The sequence below is a fragment of the Calonectris borealis genome, chromosome Z, assembly GCF_964195595.1.
Source record: "Calonectris borealis chromosome Z, bCalBor7.hap1.2, whole genome shotgun sequence".
Taxonomy (NCBI): domain Eukaryota; kingdom Metazoa; phylum Chordata; class Aves; order Procellariiformes; family Procellariidae; genus Calonectris; species Calonectris borealis.
Genome location: NC_134352.1, coordinates 48,651,231 through 48,669,102, shown reverse-complemented (window position 1 = coordinate 48,669,102; position 17,872 = coordinate 48,651,231). Strand labels below are relative to the sequence as shown.

The following is a 17,872-nucleotide window of genomic DNA, read 5'->3' as shown; positions in this document are numbered from 1 at the left end:
ACAAATGCACAGAAACATAATCTCTTAACCAGCCTGTATCTGGAGTGCTACTTAAAAGCTTTAGGAAAAAATGTTTTTAGAAACCATTCTGCTCTCACAATAACTGTTAGCTAAAATCTTGAGCTCAGCATGCTAAGAAGTAACTAAACATACTTAAACTAAATTGCTGTAATTTAATAGGAAAAGCAACAGAGCAGGAAATCCATAAATTAGTACAGAGTTATCTAAATGAGTAACTTTCATCATCGTATTCAAGCTCATCTTCCTCGTCATCCTCCAAAAGTCCGTATTTAAATTTGCGATAGACTGTGCCATCCTGGCCCATATATACAATGTCATCTTCTTCATCATCATCTTCATTATCTCGATCTCTGTATTCAATCAGTTGATCTTCTTGGTAACTGGGACTCTCACAGTAGGAAGGAAAGGTTTTGGAGTGATTTGTCAGCTTCTCATACCCACCTTTATTGACAGCCTGGGTTTTGGCTTGTGATTTTCTCCAGATGAATACAATGGCACCAATGACAAGGAGAAGCAAAATGCAGGTAATAACAAAGAAAGTAGAGAAACTAGTTTTGCTTTTCCTCTCAGGTGGTAGAGTGGTCCGTAATACACAGTCATCTACAACGGCAGTTAAAAAAAAAAGATTAAATGAGTTTGTGTGTGTGTGTGTATGGTGGGGGGGTGTTTGTCTTAAAAGACCCAGTACAACGTTTAGGCCTGCTTACATTTTAAAATGCATTCGACCTTACTCTTCCAGTACCACACCTGTGTTCTTGTAGCTGTGATGGTATAAGATGTAAGCAAAGTTGCTGGGATAGCTATTCTTCTTTATTAGATTAGAAATAATCAGAAAGAGGTAGAAAAGCTAACAGGCACACAAATGTATTTTGACAGGGTGAGCTTAAAATGCAATGATTCAGATGGTTATGCGTTGAAGCAAGCACTTACCAGTCACCTGGTTTATGAAACGCCTGGGCATTTAACACAGTAGCTGCATATGAAAGAAGGTGCCGTCTCCCGCATCAGTCGCGATCGCTGTTACTTGTGTAAAGCCCTTCCTATTCTGCTGATGGAGCAGTACACTGCGAGCATGCACACTGTGTGCCTGCAGCTCAGCAGCGCATTTTTGCCCCATTCCCTTTCTGATTTTTAAAAGCCCTTCAGCACCGTTACTGCTCTTCAGCATGGTCCTACCTTGTGTTTCACTGCAGTCACAGCATGCTGGGGTGCCTGCCAGGTCCGAGTCACTGCAGCAGGGCAGGCAGCGGCTTTCTTCCAGGTAGAGCTGCATGCTGGCTGGACAGATGGTGCAGTTGAGAGGCCCAGGTCCCTTGCACTCCGTGCATGAGCTGTCACATCTCTCACACTTGGGCTCGTCCTCCTTCAGACACAGAACACAAGCAATGCACCTTTCATTTTGAGTTCTTTGGACCCGACCTGCCAGTTCTGTCCTGTCATTCACTGTCTGGGTGGTCATCTCTGGGCACCATGAGTGTCAATGGCAAAAGATAGTAGGGAGTAGGAAAACTAAAATTTGGTTCATATTTCCTGGGCTCTCAGTGATATGCTTGTAGGGAGAGGGGGGAAAGTGTCGTAGGAGCTTAGTTAGAGATTTCACCTAGCTAGACAGCAAGCCAAAATTCAGTGAGACTGTAAGCTCCTTGGCCAGAAAGCGTGTTTTTGATTTGCTAGTCTCATGCTAGCAGGTCTACGGTTCTTTGGCAGTAATGATGGTAAAGTGGCCTTCAAGAAGTGTACTCAAGAGTATCGTTAAAAGTAACTGACATGGGAGAAGCAACATGAAATAGTCTTGAAAAAAAAAAGGCAACTGAGAGAATGAATTTCCTTTCTAACTTGAGAAGGAGCAGAAATAAGGAATAAAGCTGACTGGAAATTTTCTGGCAAACCAGACTTCTATTAGACTGTGTTGGTTCCGTTTTACAGAAACAGTTTAAATTCAAATACGCTTCTCAAATACCAGATAGGCTCCTGGGAGCCTCTGTGTACAAAGACTACCAGAGATCGTCATTGTCACATCTACCTTGCAGAATGCTCTGAGCTCAGGTAATTCAAGGCTTCCTGTGTTCACAGTTCCTGGCCTATTGGGAAAAAACTGCTATTTTCCTGCCATGGTAGCAGGACCCCATACCCACTGCGAGGATCTGGAAACTCCAATAACCTTTCATCAAATTTGCTGTCCAACCTGCAAGGCTGGTTGTCCTGAATTGAAGAACCTGGGCAAGGTGGGAGGGTCATAGCGGGAGGTCCAGTTTCTCAGAGTCAAAGCTCTTACAAAGAACTGCAAACCTCTGTGGTCCCCAGCTCTTAGGCTGTTTTCTCAGGCTCACGGTTATGGAGCAGCGCTGCGAAGGGGATATTCCAGGCCAGAGACTGCGGGGAATGCAGCATCTCAGGCCAGCTGGCTTGCCTTGCTGCTATATTCTTGAACAAACATCTTTGGAAGGCAGTTGGTGTGGAAATCTGGAAGCTGGAGTGCCCAGGCTTGTGGCACAGGCCCAAACCTAATTGTGGTCCTACTCTACTAAATATACAGCTCTGTTAACTTCAGCCTGTCTCTCCACTCGAGGTTTCTGCCAGGAAAGCTGTCCATCAGGAATGCGATGTGATTTCTTACAGACAAAGCAGCAGCAATCTGTGGGGAAATCTCAGTTATACTGGAAGAAAAAAAATGCTGTATTACTAATATAGCTGATCTTGTTCGCATGACTTTGGTATCATAGTTGACAAAGTTGTGCCTTCATATTTACTGGTAGAGGATTGCTCTATAGTAGACAACCCCAGAAAGAGAAATGATGTTTCCTCTGCCAAGAGAAGAAAAAAGTAAACGTATTTAAAGATAAGCAGCCTTGAAAACTCAGAGAAGAGCATTCTGTTTTGTTTGTATTGTGTTCAGAAGTTGAAGTTCAGCATACACATCACAGGAGAAATTGCCTGCAGTTACCTCTTGTCCTGGTGTTCCCTGGACTTTGTATTCACCTACAAAACAGTCTGAGTTGCACATTCCACTTAATAAACTGTAGCTCCATACACAAGATGTGCAGCTGAATGCTCCCTTCCCTAGAAAGGCAAATAAACCAACAATATTAAAACAGGAAAAATTGTCATCTAACTTCCTTTAAAAATTATATTGACCACTGCCACCAAAGAAAAGGGTATTTGTCCACAGCAAGAATCAGCGGTGAGGAGTCCAGCATGAGGAGGTTGGTATTAGAAAGAGCTTGGGCCTAGTCTTGAGGTTTTATGTGCCCACAAAGTGTGTTTCTTATGCATTTTGATATTCATAAAAAGCTGATTTGGGAATCAGTTGTACAGGGAAGTTCCAACACATTCAGGAAAATCAATTAGGTCAGCGCACTGAAGTGAAATTGTGGGAAACCTTGGCCAAATGCTCTCCTTCACAAAATCAATACTTATTAGGTCTGCTAGCTAACCCTTTTCAAACCACAATGAATTAGGGTATGTTTGTGTTTGAATAGCAAAATAAATTTTTTGGTTGCATAGGAAAAAAGTACTTCGCTAGATGCAAACAGAGCATCATATGCACTTTGTGTGTTGGAGACTCTTTTTGAAGACAGATGCTACATGCAGTATTTCTGTGAAACATTGAAATGAAGGGTTTGTCCTACGTCTTAAGATGCACCGGTCCATTTCCCTGCAACTAGGCATTTTTTGCCACTGTCTGAAAGGAAGAAAATGGAAATGCAAGTAGCTCGCGTTAGAAGCGGTTAAACAGGTGAAGTTAGCAACCTTCTGTAACCCAGTGAATTTACTACGTGATTTTTCGGAGCAGTGCAGGGTTTGTCTTCCTGCTCTTGAGAAACAAGACACACCACAACACTTCTTTGCTCGTACATCAGCAATACAGATTCATTTCAGAACTCCTACAGGTTTGCTGTTTAGAAGGACTGGCTTGTGTTTCATCTTAATGTCTCTGTAATTACGATAGAAAATCTGTCCTGTAGTATTTATCCCAAATAAAGTAAAAATTAATGGAAGTAGTCTGTAAATTAAAATACCTATCTTTTTGTCCCAAATCCAAGCCAAAATATTTCTGTTACGTGTTATAATTTTGTTATACAATTACATTTTAATAGTTCTTTAGGTGGCTTCACTCTAAGGGTTATTTCCACAATTTTAAATATTGTTATGTTGCAATTAGCCATCTGTGCTATCCAGTATATCCACTATCCAAAACAAATTTTGCACGTTACAATATGGTGTGGTCTAAGCTGCAGAGTGGCACCTGTTAGCTATCATCTGATGCTGTTCAGATAGAATAGGGCACCAAATAGTCCAAGGGGATTAATGCTGCTTGCTTCAGAATTGGATGAATTAGGAAAGAGAAGAAACTGAATACATAAGTGTGTCACAGAAAAAAACAGGTGGTCTCTCAAAGTTAACTTTGAAAAATATTTAACTATATTAAAAGCAGCGGGCATCACTCCTTTTTTTTTTTTTTTTTTTGCTTTTCGCCCTAAAGATATGCTTTATGGCCTGATTGTTATCTTAAGTGTTGTTAGCTATGGATTTTCTACTCTTCCCTTTGCAGATTGTAAAGATGTGTGGTTGGATTTAGGTTGCTTGGCTTTCACAGGGTAACACATAGTAGGACAGCAGAAAGAGTGGGAGAGTCAGTCATTAATTCAGTCATTATTCAGTGTTTGTGTGAGCTCTGTAACTAACAGAGCCCTTTTCTTTTAAGCTGGTGAGCATCCTTGTGAGAGGCCTGGCTGACGGAAACTTCATGACCACTGTCAGTTGTTTCCCTTCACTGACGTGGCTCCGGGACAGCCCCAGCTCTCCCTGTGAGCCTTCACGCTTGCGCTCTGCGGCTGGAGGCAGCCCTGTGGGGAGCTTGGCAGGAATTCATATCCTTGCTTTGATCTCGATCAATCAACGCTCTAAAAGTAAGGTAGCAGCATGCAGCAGCCAGCGCAGCTAGTCACCCAGGGCCAGGGAGAGCCCGGCAGCCCTGGGCCGGGGGAGTTCTGCGTCACCCACTGCAGCTACTTAGGTCACGGACAGGCTGGTAGTGCTGTACACGGTACGTCTCTTTGTGAGGCATTTCCAAATCTTGGAGCAGAGGGTAAAAAGAAAAACAGAGATGGCAGGTGTTTTGATAATCTTTGGCAGGTGTTTTGACAACCCTTTTTTTGGTGAAAGTGGAGCGTATGCTTTTACCTTCACAAGTTCGGCAGGAAGGGTGGCATCTTTCGCAGACGTTGTTGTCCTTGCTTTCGTAGTAATACTCAGGACAAGAGCTAACGCATTCGTTCTTGGAGCGCAACAGGTAGAAATATGTATTGCAGAAAAGGCAGTCTGTGGGTTGAGGCCCCATACACTCCTTACAGCCCTTGTGGCATCTCTCACACGATCCAGTGGAATTTTGTGCAAAATACCTGAAACAGGTCAGATAGTCACGGCTTTGCATAAAGCCTAGCAGTGGCAGGAAAACCAAAACATCCTTCATCCTTAGCTTTTACTGTGATTACATCAATGTATAAAAGTGATATTGATGTGATCACAATAAACATTTGCAATCTCAGTGAAAACAGAATTAATTTCCTTTAATTCTGCTTAGCCATTGGAATTCAGCTATAAAGCAAGACTGTAAATTGAGGGTGTATAAAGCAAGGTTTTCTAAAACCTAGGGTGAATTCAGACACAAAGTAAGTATATAAATAGGCAGGGCTCAGAAAACCTCAACTCTGTTTTGGCTCTGCAAGAGATATCCTCGAGACATTGGGTAAGCACTGAATTTCTCACTGCTCCTGATGATCTGCTGTCAGATGGAAATTCAGAAATTTCGTATTTCCTTTAGTGCACAAACAGGCTTAGCCAAAGGATACCAGCACAGGAACAGTGTTCACCCAAGTTGTGCTGTCAGAGAAAAAGAAGAATAGCTGCACTGTGTGTTTGTTGAGATCTGGTCATTACAGTCTTCCAATTTTACAAGATGATAACTGAATTTAACAGCCAGCGTGATCATACTGTACTGCAAAACGAAATGGACCTGAACCAGAAATCATAGGTCCGCTTCCCAAATTTGGATTTCTGAGACATATTTACAAGAGCACACTGAATTCATATTTTGAAATTAAATGGAATCATATTAATGAAGTTGCTGTCTAGAATTATGAGTCCTCAGTTGAAAGGCGTTTTAATGGTTGGTTTTATTATGATCCATTATAAACATTCACGCAATGCAAAAAATGTAACCTCATCTGAACTTCAGGTTAAGTGGAGGCTGCAAGGGGGCTTGAAGAAAGTTACACTGCTTCCTGTGCTCAAGCTGACTAACAGATAACCTAACATATTTATTTTGCTTCACACTCTTCTGTATAAACATAACCTAAGAGCACACTTGGAGTGTAAGAATGGCCATACCACGTCAAGCTGGTCCCAATCTGGGCACCAACTTTACAGTTTTCTACAGTGAGGGGAAGTTTTCTACCACCGCTGTATTGGGACAACGTAAGAATTTTTCACCTGAAAATAGAATTCAGTTCTATGTCACCCTGAAGTAGGATGGGGCAGAGTAATCCAATTTCTCAAAGCTCTCCTGGTGATGTAACTCTTAGCTAAAGATCTTGGACCTTACCCTGCTGGACACTGGTTTAGGCATCCTTTTCCCTGTCTGTACCAGCCCGGTTTGCAGGAAAGGCACTGCGAGCTGTGTTTCCCAGTGCAAGTGACACAGGCGCTGTGGCATGGGGAACATTGTCGCTCATCGCTGTCAGCGTAATACCCATCTGGGCATGTTTCAACACAAGTTGTATCTGCACAGACAACAATGCAGAATAAGACATCATATTCAGTATTAGCTGCTGTAAAACACCTCATACAGCTATGCTAGAGCAAACTTTCTAACAGGAGATGCTGTTAGAGCGTATCCTAGAACAAGAAAAGAGAATGTTGGAATATAGTAATTATTTTTTGTTTCTTCTAAGTCTTATCAGTTCATTAGTCCTCATTTCTGCACTTTATCTACATTAGCAGATACATTATCTCTTCAGAACAGATCATTTTTTATCTTTGGGAAATACAAATGCGTAATACATAATAATGAACAGCAGCTGTGATTTCTTTCAGAATATACAAAAGAAGAAATAGTAAATACAAATGTATAATACATAATAATGAACAGCAGCTGTGATTTCTTTCAGAATATACAAAAGAAGAAACAGTAATTAGGAAACTTTCTATCTGCATTGCCATTTTCCTTAGGTTTCACTCTAAGCATCAACCTCATCACATTCTGTGTATACGACAAATCTGATGGTAAATTTGAGATTTAATGACATTTGTTCATTGGTCCTTACCCGTGTCTGTGGCTGCTGCTTTATCTTGTGGGAATAAATGCCTGTAATGCTGCCGGATGTACCAGGTACATCCCACTTTTTCACTGAAATTTCAGAGGGTCTTTAGAATAGGAATCTTGAATGAGAAGTTAGGACTGATGCAGCTAACTGCAAGTGCATCAAGCTAAGAGAGCAGTGATGACTCTTTAGTAGCTTGTACTCATTATCTAGCCTGTCTTTATAGTTTTGCTACTCGGGTTGCAGCTGGGCAAAGGAAGATAATTCCCCTTATTTCTATTTTTCTTGCACTTCTTTCTCCACTCCAGGATGTTTATTTACGTACTTCCATCAACTTTATCAGTTGTCATGGTGCAAAGCAGCTGAGTGTTGATAAAAAAGACAGGTCTGATGCAAGACCTCAGAAAGTTAAGAATGCAAAATCTGCATCACAATTAGACTCAAAAAGCTCAGGTTCAGTTTTAATTCAAACTCTCTTTAGACTTTTCCTGCATGAAAGATCATTTTAATAATTTTTTCTCCCAATTATTTTCTACAATTTTTGTTTGCTTTTTAAAGAATATGCAAAGAAGTAAAGTTTAAGTTCTGGGATTTTATATTGTTTACCAATTTGTTTCTGAGACAATACACTCTTCTGCTCCAAAGTCAGAAATGTAGTTTGCACTTCAGACATCCACTAGATACTGACCTAATGATCCATAAGCAACTTTTTAACAGCTGTGCTTAAGTATTTCTTTGCTCATCAGATCTCTGCAGGGATTAAACAAGCCAGCATGAAAATGTGAGCTCTTTGTGCATACATTCAAAAAAAAAAAAAAAAAGCTAAGAATATCCCTCTTGTCTTTTTAAGTTCTTTGTAGGAAACAACAGGAACAGTACATACCAAGTAAATGAAACATACAAGTTTTGTTTAGCTGTGGAGTTTGTTGCTACTTAGAAGTCCTGCTTTGGCCCCAGTGAGTGGCAAGCCCTCTCACAAAGAGTTTCCAGGTAGCCCCGCAGAAGTATTTTTCTCTGCACAAGTTATCTACTTGTCAGGTCAACTTTGCAATATTTAGACTGGCTGAAACAGCCCTAGATGCTTCATAAAAGTGACAGAAACTTGTCTATTTCATGCTTTCAGTGTAGAATGTAATCTAGAGGCAGGAGCGAGACACTTACTGAGCAGATAGCGGTTATTCGCACAGCTAAGACACAGGTGTTCGGTGGGTCCTGAGCAGTGGAAGCATTTCTTATGACAAGGCTTGCAGGTCTGAGTTTTCTCAACGTAGTACTCAGTGGGAGAGCAGTATCCGGACGCCACACAATGCCCATCACGGTTCAGTATGAGGCCATTTCTGCAAGTAAGGCAGGCAGTGGAAGAACAAGTCTGGCATGTCCTATTGCATGCTGAAATGGACAAACAGTAGGAATGTCACCATTTCCTGTTGCATTTCAGATTATTATTTTAACTTTAATTTTGCAAGAAGCAGCCATCAATTCAGGATGAGAGGCTGAGGGAAACAGCAATAGCTCTGCTTCTGCATAGTCAAACATTTTACTATTTCCAATCTTACGCAGCCAGTTCCTTAGGTTTCCTTTTGCACTGTTACTGCTTTTGCTGAGCAGTGTCTTTCAGCATGGTGTCTCCAGCAATACTTAGCACTTTACCAGAGTGGTTGCCCATAATACTAAACACATCTAGCTTTCCTACCTCCCTCTCAGCTTTCTCCAATTTTTGCTGTTTTAAGCTATGCTTTGTTATTTTTCTGCATTAGCTACCTTCTCCAATTCCAGGACTCTGAGAGCGACATTAGCCGGCACACACAGGCCCTTTTGGGATAGTTTTTAACCAGACCCACTTGTATCTCAATACTGTTCTGGGGAAAACAACAGCTGCCAACCTTGGCAGTCATCAGTATCTTCTTCATAGTAAGTTCCTTCAGGGCACTCTCCAAAACACATGCCACTGTAGAGAACATAGTTGACGGCACACTCAGTGCAGTCGTCCGAGTCCGGCCCGTCACAATCCTTGCAGTCTGCATGGCAGGGAAAGCAGTGCTTGTCTTCAGCATAGAAGTGAGAAGGGCAGTCCTGCACACACTTCCCCTCGTGCAGGAAGAACTCGTCCATGCACTCTACAGAGAACAGCAAACAACAGGTAAGCAAACAGGCAGCAAATTCCGACCTCTGTAAGTGAGGGAGTGAAGAAATCAAAGGAAACCATAAATCCTGCAGTGCCTGTCATAACAGGAGGTAAGAGGAAGGTAGTGCTCTCTTTTCCGACTCTTTCCCCTCCAAACTGCCCAACCCTCCCACAGCATCTTCTGTGTTATATCAAGAGACTGAGAAGCCAAGTCACCTGTTCAGCTTTGCTGATATTAACCATACCATGCTGCCACTGAATATAGGTGAACTTCTGCTGAGATATTATATCTGCATTATGAACTTCCTGCAAAATGAGGGATGTCCACATCTGAAGTTTTGTTTGGTTTATTATTAAAAGATGAGTCTGGCTGGAATATATGGACCTGAATATTTGTCTTTGCACAGAGCTGTGATTCAGCTGCTAATTTTATTATGAGTACTTGCTTTAATAGCTTTGTTTATGATTTTTTTTTTCATTTCATCCATATTTATATTTCCAGAATGGGTTGTTCAATATTAACTATCCTGGAAATTTTTAAGGAGGCATTCAGACTCACCAGGATATCCAAGACTTTCCCAATATGTTTCATTACAGAGATTTCATTCTCCACCATGAGTAGTCATTTGCAAAAATGGTAAAGAGATGTAAAGTTCAACCAAACTAGGAAAGAAACATTCTGTATTTCACATTGGTGTGAACATGTATGCAAGTGTTTAGGCGTGGGTACACTAGGTCAGAAATAGAATCAAACCAGTAGGAATCTCCAAAGGACAACAGGAACAGGCAAAGCAATGTGAAATCTTTACAGATTAATGGTTTAGACTGAGTCTCATCATAAAGCACTGATAAACCACTGTCTTAGAGGTTAGCAAATATATATACATGCCTTTTTAAATTTTTGCTCATTACAGAATTTCTTTTCAGATCTGTGTTTCTGTCAGTCTGTCTTTACATGGATCCAGATGGATTTTAGCCAAACCAAGACCAGTTCTTTACAATACCTTTGCATATTTGATTGTGAATGCACTCTTGACACATTTCAGGGCAGTGTTTGCAGATTCCTTCAGAGGCAAAATGCTTCTCTGAACAGATAGGTTTACATTTCCACTGCTCCAGAAGCAAAGGACTTTTACAGGACAGGCATTTGGTTGCATTTCCCATGCATGTCTTACAGGATCCACTGCATTCCTTGCAAGTCTCAGAATCATTAAAATATCCCCTATTGAATGAAAACAAACACAAAGCAAACTGCCGGTCAATGTATAGTTATCAAATAGTCCAGACTATAAGAATATATGAGACTTTCCCAGCATACACATTTCACAGGTTTCTCACACAATTTGTTGCCCATCCTCCACTTACATCCCCTCTGTCTGCGAGCAGAAAATGTGCATGGTTAGTGCTGTGAAGGGAGTCTGGCCTTCCTTTGTTCTTGTGCCTACTCTAAGGGATCTTGGACTTTCTTTCTTGCTCATTTCTTGATTTCCCCCTTACATAAGATAGGAAGTTCTATAACGTTTGGGAAAAGAAAGATGCAATCTTGCACAGCTGACCCTCAATAGCGGTATCAGGGAAAGACAGAGAAGTATAACCTCAATGGCCCTAGAGGGGAAAAAGAGAAGAGAAAACCCTGGAAGTGTGAAAGCTGGGAAGAATAAGGAGGGCTGGGATTAAAAAAAACCAACAAAACCAGGATGCTTAAGTAGTACCTGCGTTTAGTGACAGCAAGCTAGAGACGGTGAAGAGGGAGCATGTTTTGCTGGTATGTGGTGTGAGAGCAACCGTAGACAACCATGGTTGGGACTATTAGTCATAAAGAAAATACAGCAAAAAATTGCACCTATATTTCAGGAGAAGAGGGATAAAAGGAGAGGCTGGATGCAATCCAATCTGCCTGCACTCTCAAAACCAAAATGTTAGAAGGTTAAAGGACAAGCAAGTCCACATTTTGAGATTATTGCTAATCCATATGTATACAACCATTGATTAATACTATGGAAGAAGTTGACATAGAAAGTAGTCCCAGCACATGTACTTCACACTAACAAGCTCATTCTTCCCTGTAGAGGTGGGGAGATGATCTTTCCAAAGAAAGGCTGAGGAGATGCAGTAGGAACAAGGTTAGAGAAAAGGTAAGAAGAGCTGTGCCTGCCATCTATTCTCATCTTCTTTTTTTCTCCTAACCTTCGTCATGATCCTACATCTATTTCTCATGGTCCTGTCTTCTTCTCTTGTTCCAGTCTTGAGTACTCTGCCAGCCCAGTCTTTCAAAATCCTCTGTCAGAAATTATCAGTGCGGCAAGTCAACCCTTTCCACCACCTACAGCGTGACCCAAAACTAAAAAAAAAACCTAAGAAAAAATCTCATATAATCCTCTGCTCCAGTGGAGAGTAGTTATGCCTCAAGAACTTTGCCTCAGAGGCTGAAACCAGAGTATAACTTTGCTGAATGATGTCTGGAAAGCTATTATTTATAGTCTGGAATTTGGAAAAAAGGGGAATAATAACAGCTAGAAAGACTAGTGATATATGAAAAGGTTTAATTTGTATACTGACCCTGTGTGGGATAACTGAGGGGAATGAGTACTGAGAACAGACATATTAATGCCAAAACATTATCTTTGCTTGTATGCCGCAGTTTCTGATATTAAAAGTTGTTTCTGGACTAGGATAGGTTTTAGTGCAATTACTTTGCGTTTACTGTGACATTTGATGATCAGAATCTGTTCCACTGGCCCTTATTGACTTATTTGACAAAGTTAGCAGGAAAATACTGCTAGGGAATTTGTACTGAGAAAATAAGAAGGCAGGAACTGCACATCTTTCTAAAGAAAAAGGTTAACCGAGCAAGATCTTCATACTTCATAGCACAGATTTTATGTATATATAGATGTACGATGAATGCTGATGGAAAAATCACAGAAACAGGAGAAGCTGATCTACTCAAGTGCCTGATTTAATATCCATTGCAGTCAAACAGGAATCTTTCTTTTTGAATTACATTTATTACATGAAAATGTAAAGAATATAAGCCAAAGAGAGAAACACATCACTAAGCACTATACTTCCATATCAGGACTTCAGTACATCCACTTTCTGGGTTCACACCCCTGCTCTGTACTACTTTGAGGAAGGAACAAGTTAGAAGAATGACTAGAGGCTTATTTTTAGTCACCACAAAGAACCATTCTGAAATACCATGGTCCTGTTGAAGTCAATGGGAGCTGTACCATCTGTCATAGGATTTCATGTCTAGTTTCACTTTTGATTTTTCACTTTTTCTCTAAGCAAGAGAAATGCTGTTTATTCAGGCCAGCTGAAAATGACTTTTACCTTGCGGTAGTTTCTGGTAGCTTAGGTTACATTAAGGTCTCCCTTGAAAGGTTTATAATGAATCTGAACTTTAAAGAGAAGGAGCACAGTGAGAAAATGAGTAGCAGTCATCCAACAGGAGTTACTTACTCAGGGCATTCCTGTAAACATCTGCCTTTGTGGAGGAAGAGCGGCTGGTCCTGTTCAGCCTGACACTTCTGGCAGTGCCAGTGGTCGGAGCACACCTCACAGCCATCCATGCACATCTCGCACTTTCCGTTTGCAACATTGCCAAAAGTTTTTTGAGGGCACAGAGGAACACAGGTATCATGGATAAGAAATTTTCCTGGCAAAAGAGCAACCCAGGTGGGGAAAGGCACCAATTAGAAATATGTTTAAAAGATTCCTGCCCTGGATGGCTATCAAAAAAGCTTTCAACTTCCTCGAAATTTAACTTTTTGATGCTTAAAAACATGAATAAAACACTCTTTAAGCCATTTCCCAAAGTAGTTTGCTCAACCTTCACTGAAATTTAAGGTTAGAAGGAATCATCAGGATTATCTAGTACATCTTCCTGAATAAATCCCTATTCAGTAATTCCTGCATAATAGCTACAACTTTTGACTGAAAAGAAAGAAAAGGAACTACATCCACATAACAATTTTTTTTACCCGTATTGCCAAGGGTAATGCCTGACTTCAGCTGGCAATTATCTGATTACCTGCCTATGCTTTAAGCTGTCAAAGAACTTTCTAGTGACCATTGACGAAAATATTCCCTGGAAGTGTGTAGGATACAGAATATTTTAGCCTCTTGCAAAACTTACCCAAAGAAGCTGAAGTTTCTTACCTTCTGGACATGAAGTACATATGTCAGCAGATTTCTCACAGGTCTTACATGAAGGGTCACAGGACTGCAATATTTTTTTTGCATCTGGGATGAAAGGGAAAAAAGTTCCATTTTTTTCTGTCTTATAGGCTTTTTTTGTTCATTTCCCCTTCCTTTAGGAGGGCCATTTCCTATGGCTTTTTCTAAGCTGTTTTGAAAAGCTACCCCCGTGAATTTTTGGAATTCACAAAGTTGATGAAATTGATGGTTCTGTTCAAGTCCACTCTCTTTAACGGTAAGTTAAGAGTTGTAATAAAGGAAAATACTAACATTATCCTGAGATTCACTAAGGCACTGTTCTGGACTGTTCATCGCTAATGAGAACAATAATCTAGCTTAATAATGTTAGTTTCAATGTAGTGCTTCAAAACCAAATCCAGCTCTGTAATCCTAATAGATTACAAACAGGAAGAGCTAGAAGGTATGTAAATTTGGGGGACATGGTGTAGTGAGGTATTATCATGGTGATTTGTACTAGCTGGTTGCAGAACACCATTACCCTGTAACTAAGGGAGAAAAGTCTGAGTAGGAAAGAGAGAAAAATGAGTGTTTGGAAAGAAAATATTTTAAGTAGTTCTCCCCAAAACTGTTGCCTGCTATTCCCTTCCAAAAGGAAGAGTCTGATGTGTGCCAAATGGATTTTTATGCCTGAGGAAAACCAAGACTTTGGTTCTGCTTTGCATAGACTTTATTCAATGTGTTACTCAGCTCCAAAATGACAAGGGGATTGGAGGATCATACTTAGTACAGAGAAAGTCTGCTGTGCAATGTGATAGGTCTCTACATGCAGCTCTGTATTTTGGTCCAAGCAATTATAACAACAGGTAAATGGATGTCTGATGAAAAAGTAATTGTGGGCCAGCAGACAGAAGACAGTAGTCTTTTGATTTTGCTGAAAATAAAAAATAAAGAATAAATCAGAAGTTGGTTGCAGATTGAGCTTTGCACCTCAGTTAGCACATCCAGCTCATCCTGCCAATTAAATATGTATGATTTCTGTAAGTTGATTCCTGTACACAGGAAGGCTGTGTCACCTTTGTGACATCATGTTGACCATACTTGAACCTAAGAGGTATAGTATCAGGTAATCATTAGTATGCAAAATTTAAAACCTCTGGAAAAGCTCTTTGGAAAGACAAGAACAAGTGAGGAAGGTTCAGAGTCCCTGGCTTATGGAAGAAGAATAAGTGGAAGTGATGTATAAGCATCGGGAGCCCAAGAGGTGGAGGAGGAGGGGTTTACTGTTAAGTAGAAGTTGCAGGGGTGGGAGCACAGGGGCAGGTATTGACGAAGGACTGGAGAGACGCGAGGAGACCTCAGTGTGAAGTGACTTCAGTGCTACCTAAAGTAGCAATGAAATGCCCCATCTTCTGGTATCAGCTGGGGCCTCAGTGCTGGGTTCCTGCTTCTGGGGAGACAGTTGTCCGATTCATTGAGCATTTAGGGTGAAAGAGGATTTATTGAAAAATCCTGATTAGGCTCTGTACTTTGCACTATCTATGTATAATTTATATATTTGCATATAGATTAATAGTTGTATAGCTTAGGGAGTGAAGAACTAGAATTACAAAGTCATTTTAAAATATTTTTTTTAGTTGCCTGTAAGTTTCATCCTTCTTGAGGAGAATGAGCATTTTGTTCTGCTTTTCTTAGCCCTTTTAAGTGTGTGCATGTAAAAGGCTTTCTGCAGTAGAAGGTCCTGTGAGTTTAGATCCTTTCTGTCTCTTGCTGACATATTTTCTATGGCTTTTTTCCCTGCTGAAGACCTATTTTCTATTTTTCAGGTTACAACACGCTATTCCAAGAGGATTCTAGTCCATTTAAGTGCCCCTGAGTGTAGAGGGCAATTCAAGTCTCTCTCAAGCTTCTAGATGTACCTAACCATATAGCACAAGAGCATTTTCAGTTTGCTTATCCAAATAATCCTCAAAGTAACTTGCTGGTGACCATTGCTTACTCTTGTGAGATGCAGAAATTCACTGTCACAAGGTATTTTGGAGAGGCTACTCCTTAGCTTCATGTTTTTTCCTGACTCTTCATTATTGAACAAATCCTTAAAGAGTGTTGTTCTTGATGTCATCTTTAAGAATATAAGGAATACTCTGGAAAAGCTGGATGTTTGGTGTTAACAGATTTTCTATTCTCCTATCCTTAAATATGCAGACCTTCTCTCTTTTTCTGCTCTTGAGAGAAGATCCCCAGTGGCCTGCAAATCCGAAGATTTTTCCCTTTTAGAGACTAGTTATTTGGCACTCTCTGAAAAAAAACATTGAATAATTGATGATATATTGCACAGCCATGTAATTTTTAATCAATGTTTTTCATTTTGCCTCTGGAACCTTGGCTGAAAGAAAGATCATGTGTTCCTGATGTCTACCTGCAGTTGCACATCCTTTGTTCCTCCATCAGTTGCTTTGATAAACCTTCAGAATTTGTCACGGCAGGGTTCTGATTTTCCCACTGAAAGCATCATTGGCCTTTTTCTAAATATGCAGTAAATAATACAAATTTTCATTTCCATTTTCAGCAGCTGTGTTTGCATCCAGCTACCTTACCCTGGCTTATGTTTTATTTTTTTATAATCCCTACTGGGTAGTTTTAAGTGCTGTAATTTAATACCAGTTATGTGTGTGAAGAAGCAAGCCAGAAATATTGCTGAAGTATGTGTTGCCAGGGGAAAAGGACCTTGATCGTGGCGAGACAGTTGGTGTAATATAAAAAATAAATAGCAGGAAGGTAAGGTTAAGCAGAGAGGTTGTTGACTACCGCTGAAGAATGTTTAAATGAGCTCATTGTTTCAAAAATATTTCAAGCCTTACAATTAAAAATAAAGCTCTTTTTCGGTGAAGAACTTTTTATTTCCATTTAATACTTGCCCCCTTGGAAGCATTTATTGCTTTCTGTAATACGTGCTAGTCACCACCAGAGGGGAATGTACACAAGCAATTGGGCTTCTGGTAGTTGGCACGGGAGGCAATCCTTAACTTTCTGGTCAAATATAAGCGCTTATATGCCCCAACTTTAGTATTGACAGAAGAAATCTTACAATTTTTTTTTTTTAAATTCTGGACAGTTGAAACGAGTTTTTCCTGTGATAAATCTCTTACTGACTGGAAATAGGCTTTTATTTACTAAAAAAACCCCAACACATGCTTAGAATAATGTGAAGTGTTTAAATGTAATTTTCTTGCATAGCAAAAAGTTCCCCAAATGGGCAAATATGATGCAAGAGATTTGTTTATGGAAACCTGTGCACACTACTTCCAATAATGTAACCAGAGCTTTCCAAAGAATAGCCTTACAAGGCTGAAAAATGGCACGTATTTCCCTGGTCTTTGAACTGATGATAAATGGAAAGCTTGGAAATGACTGGTTTTAGCTGTTGGGTTGTACTTTGCTTTCCCTTGGAGGATACCATTGAGCTTGAGGATCCAACAAGCTTTCCTTTAAAATTTCAGTCTGTAGCTCTTATGGTTGCAAATGAAACTTGTAAATGCAGAAGACTTAAGTCTATGATGTAGAATTGTAAACCACCCATAATCTAAAAGTGGGACACTGAAAAAACACTGCATTCTATTATTATACTCTTCTGCTCTTCTTTTTGTAAAGGCCAGGATGTATGACCTTTTCAGACCTACTGAGCTGTTTTTACCCTTACACTTATATTCTTTCTTGGTTCCGCGCCCCCTCCTCCCCCACCCCACCCCCCCACCCCCCAAAATGAAAAAGCCTTCTATTTAAACTCTATTCAGGCCAGAATCTGACTCAATGTCACATTGATTCTTGTGTCTTTGTCAGAATGAGTAACAGCTTTGACATACATCCAGCTCAGTCTCTCCTATTCCTTTCTAGAAACTGAGAAACTGAATCACACCGTGCCATTTCTTGAGCTAAGGTCTACTGCAGCTCTGAAGCTACCATAGTGCTCTTGCCCATTCAGTCTATTCAAGGGATTATCAAACTGGAAGGGTGGTGGAAGACTGAAAAATATAGCTATGTTTTGATTTTCTTTTCTCATTTGGGCTTGTGCAACACGCATGAGACAATGGCAGAGTTTCTTGAAACCTAGTACTGTAAGACTTTAACTGTGCCCCCTCACTGAATTAAGGAAAAAATGAGTGAAATTCTAGCTGCATTTAACACAATGTCCCCATTTTTCCTTTCTTTTTACTTAAGTGATTTTACTTTAAGCTCTCAGAAT

At 40.3% G+C, this 17,872-nt stretch overlaps 1 protein-coding gene across 1 annotated transcript in view; it reads right to left on the bottom strand.

Moving 5' to 3' along the window:
* Positions 1–220: 220 nt before the first annotated feature.
* PCSK5 (proprotein convertase subtilisin/kexin type 5) overlaps positions 221–17,872 on the bottom strand; it is a 260,305-nt gene continuing 242,653 nt past the window's right edge. The window contains exons 28-37 of the mRNA XM_075136217.1: positions 13,633–13,716; positions 12,934–13,129; positions 10,473–10,690; positions 9,227–9,460; positions 8,505–8,732; positions 6,626–6,803; positions 5,206–5,423; positions 2,966–3,081; positions 1,198–1,384; positions 221–621 (exon numbers count right to left, since the gene is read on the bottom strand). Coding sequence (XP_074992318.1) covers positions 221–621; positions 1,198–1,384; positions 2,966–3,081; positions 5,206–5,423; positions 6,626–6,803; positions 8,505–8,732; positions 9,227–9,460; positions 10,473–10,690; positions 12,934–13,129; positions 13,633–13,716 — 2,060 coding nt within the window. The remainder of the gene's footprint in view (positions 622–1,197; positions 1,385–2,965; positions 3,082–5,205; positions 5,424–6,625; positions 6,804–8,504; positions 8,733–9,226; positions 9,461–10,472; positions 10,691–12,933; positions 13,130–13,632; positions 13,717–17,872) is intronic.